The sequence below is a fragment of the Megalobrama amblycephala genome, linkage group LG11, assembly GCF_018812025.1.
Source record: "Megalobrama amblycephala isolate DHTTF-2021 linkage group LG11, ASM1881202v1, whole genome shotgun sequence".
Classification (NCBI taxonomy): domain Eukaryota; kingdom Metazoa; phylum Chordata; class Actinopteri; order Cypriniformes; family Xenocyprididae; genus Megalobrama; species Megalobrama amblycephala.
The window spans coordinates 33,721,330-33,735,391 of record NC_063054.1 but is presented as its reverse complement, the minus strand read 5'-3'; the positions used below and the strand labels follow the sequence as shown (position 1 = coordinate 33,735,391).

The 14,062-nt window shown below is 35.4% G+C and overlaps 1 protein-coding gene across 16 annotated transcripts in view; it reads left to right on the top strand.

The window, feature by feature from the left end:
* Window positions 1-14,062, top strand: part of mark3b (MAP/microtubule affinity-regulating kinase 3b) — a 72,937-nt gene that overhangs the window by 33,512 nt on the left and 25,363 nt on the right. For all 16 annotated transcript variants that reach the window (XM_048207614.1, XM_048207604.1, XM_048207615.1 and 13 more), the window contains exons 4-7: window positions 2,046-2,094; window positions 9,113-9,178; window positions 9,297-9,367; window positions 13,738-13,794. In XM_048207614.1, the coding sequence (XP_048063571.1) occupies window positions 2,046-2,094; window positions 9,113-9,178; window positions 9,297-9,367; window positions 13,738-13,794 (243 nt within the window). The remainder of the gene's footprint in view (window positions 1-2,045; window positions 2,095-9,112; window positions 9,179-9,296; window positions 9,368-13,737; window positions 13,795-14,062) is intronic.

Here is a 14,062-nt window from a genome sequence, read left to right as displayed (position 1 = left end):
TTTTTTTGAGTTGCACAACAAGTGTACTATAACTTTTCTAAATGCTCCAACATATTATTTTCGCCTGCTGAACGATAAACCAAAAATCCCATAGACTTACTTTAAAGGTGCCCTAGAATTAAAAATTGAATTTACCTTGGCATAGGTAAATAACAAGAGTTCAGTACATGGAAATGACATACAGTGAGTCTCAAACTCAATTGTTTCCTCCTCCTTATATAAATCTAATTTGTTTAAAAGACCTCCGAAGAATAGGCGAATCTCAATATAACAGACTGTTACGTGTTATGTAAACATCCAAATAAATACTATACTCACATAATCCGATGTATGCATGCAGCATGCATGACGAACACTTTGTAAAGATCCATTATGAGGGTTATATATTAGCTGTGTGAACTTTGTTTATGCAATGATAGAGTCGAGAGCTCGGGAGGGGGCGGAGAGCGTGAGCAATTAAAGGGGCCGCAGCCTGAATCGGCGCATTTCTAATTATGCACCAAAATAGGCAGTTAAAAAAATGTATTAAAAAAAATCTATGGGGTATTTTGAGCTGAAACTTCACAGACACATTCAGGGGACACCTTAGACTTATATTACATCTTGTTGTATTCTATATTACAACAAGTTGAGCCATATTTAGAGACCAGAATATCAGAGACGTGATTGTGAGCTCTTTTGACCCAGTAAGAAGCTACCTAGCAACTACCTAGAACAAATTTTTGGGGTCAATAAGACTTTTCAATGTTTGAATGAAGTCTTGCTCACCAAGGATGCATTTATTTGATCAAAAATACTTTAAAACAGAAATATTGTGAAATGTCACATGATCCTTCAGAAATCATTCTAATATTCTGATTTGGTGCTCAAGAAACTTTTCTTTTTTATCAGTGTCAAAAGCAATTGTGCTTAAAGGGTTAGTTCACCCAAAAATGAAAATTCTGTCATTAATTTCTCACCCTCATGTCGTTCCAAACCTGTAAGACCTTCGTTCATCTTCAGAACACAAAAATTAAGATATTTTTGCTGAAATCCGAGAGGTATCTGATTCGTCCGTAGACAGCAATATAACTACCACTTTCGAGGTCCAGAAAGGTACTAAAGACATTGTTAAAACAGTCGACGTGACTGCAGTGGTTCAACCTTCATTTTATGAACCGACAAGAACACTTTTTGTGTGCAAAACAAAACAAAAATAACGACTTTATCTAACAATATCTTCTCTTCTGTGTCATTCTCATACGTTGTTTACGTCCAGCGCCTCCAGGTTCTATGTCACAACGTTTACTCATTATTGGCCGGCTCCTGTGTCAGCATCACATGCGTCATGCTGCTCACGTGTACAGCGTCGGCCAATACTGAGCCGGCGTTCGGACGTAAACACGGAAGCCTTCACTGCAGCAACTGCGTAAGGATAATGACAGGAAAGAGAAGAGATTGTTAAATAAAGTTGTTATTTTTGTTTTGTTTTTGCGCACCAAAAGTATTCTCGTCGCTTTATAACATTAAGGTTGAACCACTGCAGTCACGTCGACCGTTTTAACAATGTCTTTAGTACCTTTCTGGACCTTAAAAGTGGTGGTAATAAGAGTCAGATACCTCTCGGATTTCATCAAAAATATCTTAATCTGCGTTTCGAAGGGTGTTACGGTTGTGGAAAGACATGAGGGTGAGTAATTAATGACAGAATTTTCATTTTTGGGTGAACTAACCCTTTAATATTTTTGTGGAAACCATGTAACATTTTTTTCAAGATTCTCTAATGAAAAGGAGGCTCAAAATATCATCATTTATTTGAAATAGAAAACTTTTGTATTATTATAAAAATCTTTCCTGTCACCTTTGATCATTTTAATGCGTCCTTGCTGAATAAAAGTATTTATTTATTTCAAAATAAATCTTACAGACCCCCAAACTTTTGAAAGGTAGCATACATCACCCTAGAATTGGGACTGAGTTTTGCACACCACTTGTCATCAGTGAATGTAAAAAAAAAAAAAAATCTAGCTCATCCTCATAATTTTTCTTTTTCTTTTCTTTTGCAGCTCTTCAGGGAAGTAAGAATAATGAAGATTCTAAATCATCCAAATATTGGTGAGTTGTCCTACAGTAATCTGTTTTTAGAAGCGCTCTCTCTCTCTCTCTCTCTCTCTCTGTGGAGATGTTTGGGAATGTGGCACACAAAGCGGACTGTAGTGGAGGCCTCTCTAATCCCCTGTGCAGGAACTCCCTCTGCTTTTCCCAGAGCCGCCACACCGCTCCTATTCAGACAGCCGACCAGCTCCTCCCGGCAGCACAAAAGCACTCCTGTATGCCTCTGTGTGTTCCATTGTTGAGCATCCATCATCTGACGGCCTGCACATGCCTCTCCTCCCCCCTCCTGTCTCATGATGTCATCTCTGTGTGGCCCCTCTCTCACCCCAATACCTTTATTGCCCCTCAGCGACCCCCATCTGCCATTCCCGGACATGAGCAGGTGTTTGTGTTCATGAGAGACCCTTGTTTCCTATTTTAATATATGTAGTTTTAGTTCTGGATCCTGACTCGACACTAAATCTTGTAGCACCAACAGGACATTTTATTCAGCAAGGATGCATTAAATTGATTAAAAATGACAGTAAAACATAACGGTTTCAACAAAATATTAAGCAGCACAACTGTTTTCAACATGGATGATAATAGGGAATTTTTCTTGAGCATCAAATCGGCATAGAATGATTTCTGAAGGATCATGTGACACTGAAGACTGGAGTAATGATGCTGAAAATTCAGCTTCAAAATTTATTAAAATAGAAAACAGTTATAAAATGTGACTGTTTTTGATATATTATTAAATATTGATCAAATAATTGCTTTTGTGAGCATAAGAGACTTCTTTCAAAAACATTTTCTGAAAGAGAACATCTTACCGACCCCAAAATAGTAATGACAAAAATAGTAAGTGTGATATTATAAAGACATGTTAAACATTGTTAAATAATATGCAAAATTAAATAAGTGGCTTATCTTTTGCCACTATATTTTATACAAATTACAATACGATTTGAGAAATATTTACTTTTATTACATTAATGGCATTGCTTTACTTGGAATTAGAAATAATTTTGTCGCAAAACTGTATGCAGATCAGAATCTTGACTGACAATAGAATAATTATTGCAGCCCATTTGAAAACCACTGATCTAGTGCATGAATTTGCTTCATTATAAAACGGTGACCACATAATAAAGACATACAATTTCAGTCAAATGTTATATGCTCCAATCACACAAGGCTTTGAGCCTGCAGAATGGAAACTTTTAAGTTTGTTTAAAAGTTCAGACTGTGACCTTTTAATTGTTTGTTGATAAAATGTCTTTGTGCTCTGGCAATTTGCAGGTCAGAGTTCACACAAATGGTTTGATATTGCATTGGATGGCATTGTCTTAGTATACAATAGCTTACGTTTACAGTTAACCTTGTTTGCATGTGCTTCAATGGAAATGGATTATAAAACCAGTTATTGCAGGAACTCTTCTTTCACTGTGACTTAAAAAAATACCTCATTGTTTTGCATACAAATCAACCATTTTTTGTTAATTTGTTCAAAATCTTGTATATAGTGTTTGTGAGACTGGGAGAACTTTGTTTGGCAACACATTTGAGATCTGTTTTTTCAAAAAGCAGTATTTAACTAAATATTTATTTCACTACAAAAAAGGACCTTTGGGAACAATACAGTGCAAATTGTTTCTTTCAACCACTTCACTGAAACAAACCGTCCAAACGGACTGATCTGCAAAAAATGAATCCGATTCCCAGCGCCAGTGAAAGTGTTTGACGCATTGTCGTGAAGATAACTTGTTACCAGCGAGTAGGAGGGAAGGTAATTGTTAACTCCCAGCTACGGCCCACGCACTTCCTAACCTTTCTCCCTTCATTCAGTTTTTTCCTCTGTCAGCCTTTTCACGTAACCTCTGTCTCTCAAAGACAGCCTTTCTCCTCACTCGCCCATCATTTGATCGCCTTTCATCCGCAGTCCTTAATTCAGTGAATGTAGAGCATCTTTCCAGGAATTGGGAAATGCAGGGGTTGTCATGACAATGCTTGCTTCCGCTTACACATGCGATGCCCTTTGCTATTATCAGCACGGACTGTGGCAGCACATGCTCGGGTATCGTCTCCTCCTGCCTGTCCTTGGGCTGTCTGGTCACGCGTTATCACTGCCCCAGAGATGACCTACTTTTTTTCCTACTCTCGCAAATGAGGGAAAAAGGCGGAGTTGTTTGCCAGAAGAGGATGTGGGTGGCGTTGATGTGGATCTGGTTGTGTCAAACTGGGAGCCTGGCACAATCAGGGCAGAGCTAAATGAAAGTACTCGCCCTTCTGTTGTTCCCAACCTGCATGGTTATTTTTGGTCCGGTGAAAAATTTCTGTAGGCATATTTGAAAAATTGTTACGCAGTTCTTGTAATCTATGAATAATGTCTGACAAGTTCCAGGAAAAAAAAAGAAAAAAAAACTCATAAAAGTTGACCATACTTCTTTTTCCCACTATGTCTTCAGAAGCCATTCAATAGCTTTTTGTGAGAAACAACTGCGCTTAGTCATGCCAACAGTACACGCCAACTTTTTCAGCAGGCTTAGTATTTTTCTATTCATTTTTTCCTATAGGGATTCCTGAAAAATCTGTATTAACCCTTTGATGCACAAGCTATGAAAACCCCTTCTAATGCACAACATGGGTCAAAAATGACCCGTATTCATTTCCTATGTTATTTCAATTTTGGCTGAGTGTTTCTTTGCTGAATATTTAAAAGAAATGTATTTTATCATTTATTTATTTCAGGTATTCCTTAAATATCTTGTTTTTGATTGTCAAAAATCATTGTTTATTTTTTCTTTCAGAACTGAGGTGGATGATGACATCACTGTAAAAAAGTGAAAGTACACTTTGCGCACAGTCAAACGCAGTTTAAATGTGTATGTGCAACCTGCACATGCAAAGTTACAGAAATCCGGTGGAAATTATAAAAAGTTAGAAAAATCTGTATGCTGACCCTCACGTACGCATAAAAAGTGAAGTATACTTTGGCCTTTAGAAAAGTAATGACACAAAAAAGTTTTCATTCAAAAAGAAAGGAAAAATTAAAATAAGGATTTGTTTATTGAGTAATACCTGGAATAATGAAATGTATTGTAATATATGCGATATAGAAAATAATAAGTCATTCAGGTCACTTTAGACCCATGTTGTATATGTCCAAAACTGTTACTTTTCTGGAACACTGACAGACTTAAAGGGTGACCAATTGCATTGATTTATGACAAAAAAAAAAAAAAAAAAAAAAATAAATATATATATATATATATATATATATATATATATATATATATATATATATATATATATATATATATACAGTGTGTGCAGAATTATTAGGCAAGTTGATTTTCTGATCATATTTTTTTCCCAAGCACATTTTACCAATTCCAATCCACATCAATCTTAATAACTACTATTAATATTGTTTTTAATCATTTATAAGTGATATATAATTGTTCATGAAGGCTGGAAATGAAAAATGCCTTATATTTAGGTGTGCAGAATTATTAGGCAGGTTTTCTTTTACAGGCAAAATGAGCCAAAAAAGTGATTTAACTCAGACTGAAAAGTCAAAAATTATTAAATACTCATGAGAAGGATGCAATACTAATGCAATATTAGAAATTGCAAAGTTAAAGCATGACCAAGGGACAGCAAAATGCTCATTGGGTCAGCGGGGTCAGACAAAAACAGGTGGAAAAGAAAAGACACATGTTAACTGCAAAATAATTAAGAATTAAGGTGAAGAATTAAGTGTGAAACCATCAGGAACCCTTTAGTCTCCAGCGCCACCATTTTCCAGAACTGCAACCTACCTGGAGTCTCCAGAAGTGCAAGGTCTCAGGATCTCAGAGACTTGGGTTAGCTAAAGAATCCTAAAAAATGACCCTCACTTGATAAGAATCACAAGCTGAAGTGTTATAAAATACATGAAGACTGGGTTTTTATAGGCCTTATAAACAGACAGCTTGAGAGTGACTCCTGAAGGACCAGCACCACATTCTCTTGAACCACTGTTTGAAGAATTTATCTTCCAGAATCTGGCAGTAAGTTTTGGAAGATCATTTTTAGTCCATCTCTGCAAGACAGACATTTCAGGATAAGAGATGGACTAAAAGTGAACTCAAACACCTTACTGCCAGATTCTGGATAAATTCTTCAAACAGTGGTACAAGAGGATGTGGTGCTGGTCCATCAGGAGTCACTCTCAAGCTGTCTGTCTATAAGGCCTATAAAACCCAGTCTTCATGTATTTTATAACACTTCAGCTTGTGATTCTTATTAAGTGCGGGTCATTTTTTAGGATTCTTTAGCTAACCTAAGTCTCTGAGATCCTGACACCTTGCACTTCTGGAGACTCCAGGTAGGTTGCAGTTCTGGAAAATGGTGGCGCTGGAGACTAAAGGGTTCCTGATGGTTTCACACTTAATTCTTCACCTTAATTCTTAATTATTTTGCAGTTAACATGTGTCTTTTCTTTTCCACCTGTTTTTGTCTGACCCCGCTGACCCAATGAGCATTTTGCTGTCCCTTGGTCATGCTTTAACTTTGCAATTTCTAATATTGCATTAGTATTGCATCCTTCTCATGAGTATTTAATAATTTTTGACTTTTCAGTCTGAGTTAAATCTCTTTTTTGGCTCATTTTGCCTGTAAAAGAAAACCTGCCTAATAATTCTGCACACCTAAATATAAGGCATTTTTCATTTCCAGCCTTCATGAACAATTATATATCACTTATAAATGATTAAAAACAATATTAATAGTAGTTATTAAGATTGATGTGGATTGGAATTGGTAAAATGTGCTTGGGAAAAAAATATGATCAGAAAATCAACTTGCCTAATAATTCTGCACACACTGTATATATAAGCCTAATATATTAAATATAAGACTTACATCCATCAAATATACAAAAGTAGCCTTGATAAGATTTGAAATGTGTGGCAGATGAACAGTTGTCTGCAGTAAATATGTTCCTACTTGCAAAAATTTGCAAATATTAAATATTTCTGTAATTAAAATACGAAAACAGTGTTTGTTTATAAAGTAAGAAAGAAAAAATAAACATAATTATTTGTAGAAAATCAAAAACAAGATATTTAATGAATACCTGGAATAAATAAATGACAAAATACATTTCTTTCAAAGATTCAGCGAAGAAACACTCAACCATGATTGAAATAACATAGGAAATGAATACGGGTCATTTTTGACCCATGTTGTGCATTAGAAGGGTAGTGATACAAAAATTATTTTTATTCAAAAAGTAAGAAAGAAAAAAATTTAAATGGGGATTTGTGATGATCAAAAACAAGTTAATTGAGGAATACCTGGAACACTGAATGATGAAATTAATTTCTTGCAAAGATATAGAAAATAAAATCTCAGCCAGGTCATTTTTGACCCATGTTGTGCATCAAAGGGTTAAAGAATTATTAGCCATGAACCAAACCAACCAGCAATGAGGTGAATTACATTAATACAAACTTTGATATGACTGTGTAATCAACAGATTTAATGAGGAAAAGAACTACAATCCCAATATATATACAATGTTTTTAAAAGATGCCTCTTCTGCTCACCAAGGTTGCATTTATTTGATTAAAAATACAAAAAAATCCAGTAATATTGTGAAATATTATTACAGTTTAAAATAACTGTTTTCTATTTGAATATATTGTAAAATGTAATTTATTCCTGTGATTAAAGCTGAATTTTCAGCATCATTACTCCAGTCTTTAGTGTCACATGATCCTTCAGAAATCATTCTAATGTTGATTTGATGCTCAAGAAACATTTCTTTATTATTATCATCAATGTTGAAAACAGTTGTGAAAAAAATCAGGATTCTTTGAAGAATAGAAAGTTCAAAAGAACAGCATTTATTTGAAATAGAATCTTTTGTAACATTATAAATGTCTTTACTTTTGATCAATTTAATGCATCCTTACCAAAGAAATTAAAAATTTCTCACTGACCACAAACTTTTGAACAGTAGTGTGTAATATTACAAAAGCTTTAAATAGTTTATATAATATATAATATAACCTGAAAGATTTATGATGACCTATTTTCAGAATAGATGAAATTTTGTTACCAGATCACTAAAGCTTTAGTGCGTGGTTGTGTAGAGTTGGAAGTCAATCATCACTGTCACAGAAGCAGAGCGCTGCCTTTGCTGGCATTTACGGTGTTACTAAATTTAGTGTGCATGTTGGGAATACTTGTTTGATGTTGTGTGTTGTCGGGTACTGTTACTTAAACCTGGCCCGTCACTCACATTTCAAACAGCGCTCAGTTACTGTAACGTTTTACTGGAGACATGGCATATTTGTGCAGTTGTAGCTCTGCAGGGACACTGTGAACTGAATTATATTTCAGCTCATTTCAAGAGCATGGCTGGAGAAACAATGTTTAAAATGTTGAATCAAAAGGTTTTAGAAAATACTATATTTTAGGAAGAAATGTCCAGGTTATATTCCAACCTAAAATCAAAAGAATAAAGTTAACGGTTAAATTTGTTAATTCATTAGGTGTAATGTAACTGCATTTATAAATTAAGTTAATGTTAATTTCTACAATTTTACATTCTTAACATTGCAAACTGGATGAAAGGACATTAGCATATTTATTATGATCGAACATGAATTTAACACCGTATAATAGTATATTTATAAATTAACCTGACTGTTGAAAAGCAATATTTAAAAAAATAATAATTTTATTTAGCAATTTAGTCTATTTATTATTGTTTCCACAAAGATATTAAGCAGCACAACCAGTTTCAACATTGACAAAAATAATAAAAGTTTCTTGAGCAGCAAAGCAGCTTATTAGAATGATTTCTGAAGGATCACATGACACTGAAGACTGGAGTAAAGAAAAGTCTGAACATCAGTAACCAAAAACTTTTACTTTTGTTTTGTGCTGCTCTGCATCCACGATGACAGACAACTGATATATTGGCTTGCAATATAAACAAAAATGTACTTAAGTTGGTCTCTTTCTCTGTCTTTTTCTACAGTAAAACTCTTTGAGGTCATAGAAACAGACAAGACACTTTATCTGGTGATGGAGTACGCCAGTGGTGGTGAGTTTGATGAAGCTAATGTGACGCTTCTAAAGTTATGTAATCTTGTGCAGACAAGCCTGTAATTCTACATAATGAAGCATATGAAACTGAGAATGTGCATCTCTTCTCTCCACAGGGGAGGTGTTTGACTACCTCGTAGCACATGGACGCATGAAGGAGAAGGAGGCCAGAGCTAAATTTAGACAGGTACAGTACTGCAGTGTGCTCAATACAACCCTGTCCCGCCCTCTCGCTCTCACCCGGGCCGCCCTGCCCATTCACACGGCTCCTGGTTGCCATGGAAATGGCAAGCTGTGAGGTGCAATTGGTTGACGCTTGTGTGATTGGCGGTTGATCCTGTGACAGCTGCGTGAAGGGTTTCCCAGTGGGTCGAATGTGGCCCATATACTCGACTTTTGGTTTTGGGTCAAAAACGAATTATGGTTTGAACAGATTAAGAACCGCTTGTGGAAAACCACAAACCCTCGTCAAAACTAATTTGCTGACATCACAGCAGTGTCAGAATCTGAGAATTTGGGAGTGTTTTAAAAAAACATAATGCGAATTTTTTCAGTATGTTATATACTATGCAAATTATGCATCTTTTTCCTATGCATAGAATAGCATGATACCAAATGTCGACAAAGTCCTCGGTATTCAGCAAGAACACCCTAAACCAGACAACAATGCATTGCACTCAACTTGATTTCTAGTGCGACCAATCAAATGTATCTATAATAACAGCAATTTAATAACATCTCTTTCTTGACTAATTTTTTGACTAGAACACAAATTTAAATAATAAATATAAATATCCCTGTATATTTTCATGATAACGATCTGATGCTACTTCCTAAGTTAAGCACTCAACATAATGAGACAACAATTTGGCTAATAGCTGCTTTAAAGTGCCCCATTATGCTTTTTCAAATATTACTTTCATGCAGTATATAATATAGCTGTTTGTGAAAGTGTTAAAGACCAACATGACAATGTAACAAATTTGCATAATGCCAACCTGTGGTCTTCATTGGCTGCCCACAAACAATGTCTACTTTGACCCGCCCTCAAACACTGTAGTTGTAGCTGAGGCCTGGAAGAGTTTGGTTTGTGTTGTCGCTGTTTTCAGCACCGTGAATCCACTTTGCTGCACTTTAAAAGGATGAGGTCTCACGCTGTAATTGATACAGTAAAAACTGACGCCATCGTTACTGTTCATATCACTGTGTATCAAGCACTGAGGAAGCCTACGGAGCTGGAATTCAGATATGGTAATAGGAATTTTGTTTCCGACACGTGCTGTAAGCAGCAAACCAATCGCAACAGACTGGGCCATCTGACCAATCAGAGCAGAGTAGACCAATCCCAACAGTATTTATTACATACTGTGCAGTAAGCAGTATGCTAATATTCCATCACAGTATCATTGAGATATTATTATAGTTTTGTTAATATTATGAATAAGATTTAATTTTAGTTTGAAGTTTTACTCATTTTGTTGTTTTTGTCATTTTAACTATTTTTTTTAAAAATGTGTACATAGTTTTGATTAAGTTATTATATTATTTTTTAACCAAATAAAATACTATTTAAAATGTAAAATTATTTATGCGAGTTGAAGACTCCAGCCATTATCAGTGTCCTAGATTATTTATGTTGTTCTACATAAAGGTGGTAACGTTTTATGGTTAAGATCACTTGACCAGCCGAATAATCCCTCTTTATCATAAACTTTTGGTTCTGAATAAATGAATCATGGTTGATAAATACATAACATTGATATTAGTAACTGTAAGCTTTAACTTTAGCATTTACTCAAATGTGCCATCAACAAAAACATCTCCAGGTGTTTAGTGCAGTGAGAGAGCTCTAATGAGACAGTCACCCACTGACAGCATCATTTGCTCCTTTTAATTACCCGAAGACCCCTTTCAACCTCGCTCCTTCCCACTGCGACCCATTGGTCTAATGGACGGGTATGGTGGGTTAGCCCGCAGCTGATGCAGACATCTGTAGTCATAGAGATGGGGTCTCCCTCTGGCTCCCTCCCTCCCTCCCTCCCATCCTCGTCTCCTCCATCTGAGCCCTCTGCTGCTGTGGAGACAGCTTATCTGGGTCAGGCATGAAGCACCGCTGAGATTTCTGAGCAGAGCAGAAAACGAACAGATTCTTCCACCAGCCAGAGAAAGAAATGGAAATCTGTCCCTCTGTCTGATGTCTGGGACACTTTCCATGGATAGAGCTGCATGAATATTAAACAGTATCAAAAATGTTATGCGTTGGAGAATGAGAAGAGAAAACCACAATGGTAATGAGCTATAATTTGGGAGCATTACACAATATCAAAAAGTGTGTGTATATATATATATATATATATATATATATATATATATATATATATATATATATATATATATATATATATATATATATATATATGTACAGTGCCCTCCACAATTATTGGCACCCTTGGTAAATATGATCAAAGAAGCCTGCAAAAAAAAATCTGCATTGTTTATCCTTTTGATCTTTCATTCAAAAATTCACAAAATTCTAGCCTTTCATTTAAGTAAAACATTTGGGAAAAAGCTCATTATGAAATAAATGTTTCACGTTGGCCACAATTATTGGCACCCAATTATTGCAATGTCTTTTTCCCAAGAAAACAGCTCTGAGTCTTCTTCTATAATGCCTGATGAGTTTGGAGAACATCAGAGGCCATTCCTTCATGCAGAATCTCTCCAGATCCTTCAGATTCCAGCTCCATGTTGGTGCTTCTTCTCAACAGTTCACTCCACTCATTTTCTTTAGGGTTCAGGTCAGGGAACTGGGATGGCCGTGGCAGAAGCTTCATTTTGTGCTCAGTGACACATTTTTGTGTTGGTTTTTATGTTTGTTTTGGATCATTGTCCTGATGGAAGATCCAACCACAACCCATTATTGGATTTCTAGCAGAAGCGGTCAGGTTTTGATTTTTCATCTGTTAGTATTTGATAGAATCCATGATACCATGTATCTGAACAAGATGTCCAGGACCTCCAGAAAAAAAAAATAGACCCACAACATTAAAGATCCAGCAGTATATTTAACAGTGGGCATGGGGTACTTTTTATCCCTGTGTGCACCAAACCCATCTGGTGGGTTTGCTGCCAAAAAAAACTTTTTTTTTTTTTAGTTTCATCTGACCATAGAAGCCGGTCCCGTTTGAAGTTCCAGTTGTGTCTGACAACTGAATATGCTGAAGATTGTTTTTGGATGAGTGAGGAGGATTTTTCTTGAAACCCTCCCAAACAACTTGTGGGGATGCTCTAGCAGCACCTTTCATAATGTGAGTTTCCTCCCACTTTCAATTGTTTTACTTCGATGAAAGATTAGAATTTTGTAAATTTTTTTGAATGAAAGATCAAAAGGATAAACAATGCAGATTTCTTTTTGCAGGCTTCTTTGATCATATTTACCATGGGTGCCAATAATTGGGCAGGGCACTGTATTAGTGTTCAATTAAAATAAAAAAAATACTTACTAATCACATTTTTCTGTAGTCGCACCCAACATTAACGTTTTTAATATATTTTTATATTGTAATAATTTTACATTTAAACTCCAAATTTATGTAGAAACAACATAAAGACAGTAGTCTATTTTAATTATCTATTTTAATTATTTGTTTAATGGAATTTTTTTTTTTATGAAAGAAGGCCAGTATCACAGATACTTTTGTGTGTTTTTGTCCTTTCAAGCACTGTCTGAAGCGGGTTTCTGTGCACACAAGTCGCGTATCGTATACATTAGCGCAATAATTTTGACAGCGTTAATATATATATATATATATATATATATGTTATATCTATATCTATATATATATATATATATATATATATATATATAACATACGAGCTTGATAAAAATGCTCATTTTAGAAGGAAATTTCAGATGGCACTTAGAGGCTTTTGCATCTGAAGTCTTCATATACATATATATATATATATATATGTATAAGAAAGCAAAGAATCCTGAATATATATATATATATATATATATATATATATATATATATATATATATATATATATATATATATATATATATATATATATATATATTCAGGATTCTTTGTTCAAAAGAAAAACAATTATTTGGGATCTTTTGTAACATTATACATCTTTACTGTCACTTTTGATCAATTTAATGCTTTATTAATAAAAGTAATAAAAGTATTAATTAAAAAAAATCACTGACCCCAAATGGTAGTGTATGTTAAATTTTGATGTATTGCTGTAGTTAAGAAGAAATGAGATCCCTCAATCTCACACCCAGATTCTGAAGCATCAGGCGTGCAGCTGAGCAGTCAGTTTCAGCAAGCCTCTCTCTCACCCCTCATTTATCATCCTGGACCATGTGTCAGAACCCACAGCACACATGCTTCCCCGTCCAATCAATGGCATTCTGGGAAAAAGCAATGATGCCAGTTAATGTGGCATATTGGCTGTTACACCACACCCTGTCTGTCATCCAATCAGTTCTGTCTCTCTCTCTCTCCACATTCTAAAACTCCTTTGTCTCCTTTTCTTCTTCAGATTGTTTCAGCGGTTCAGTATTGCCATCAAAAACACATTGTCCACAGAGATCTCAAGGTAAGGTCACTAGAGTGTTATTGTTTCATCTTTTTGCCCCAGCAAACACTGCTATTCTGTCAAAAGCCCTACACGTAGATGCTCCTTTTGTACCAAAATGGGACTTAAGTCAGTGCTTTAGTACAGAACAAATGATCAAATCAATTAGCGGTCATGTCTCTGACCAGCACAGAACAGGAGCAAGAACCCCTGCAGTTCTTGCTTCCTCTTTCCCGTCTCCCTTGCATCTGCTTTCCTGCTCTAAGTGTCCATGCTCCATTACACACTT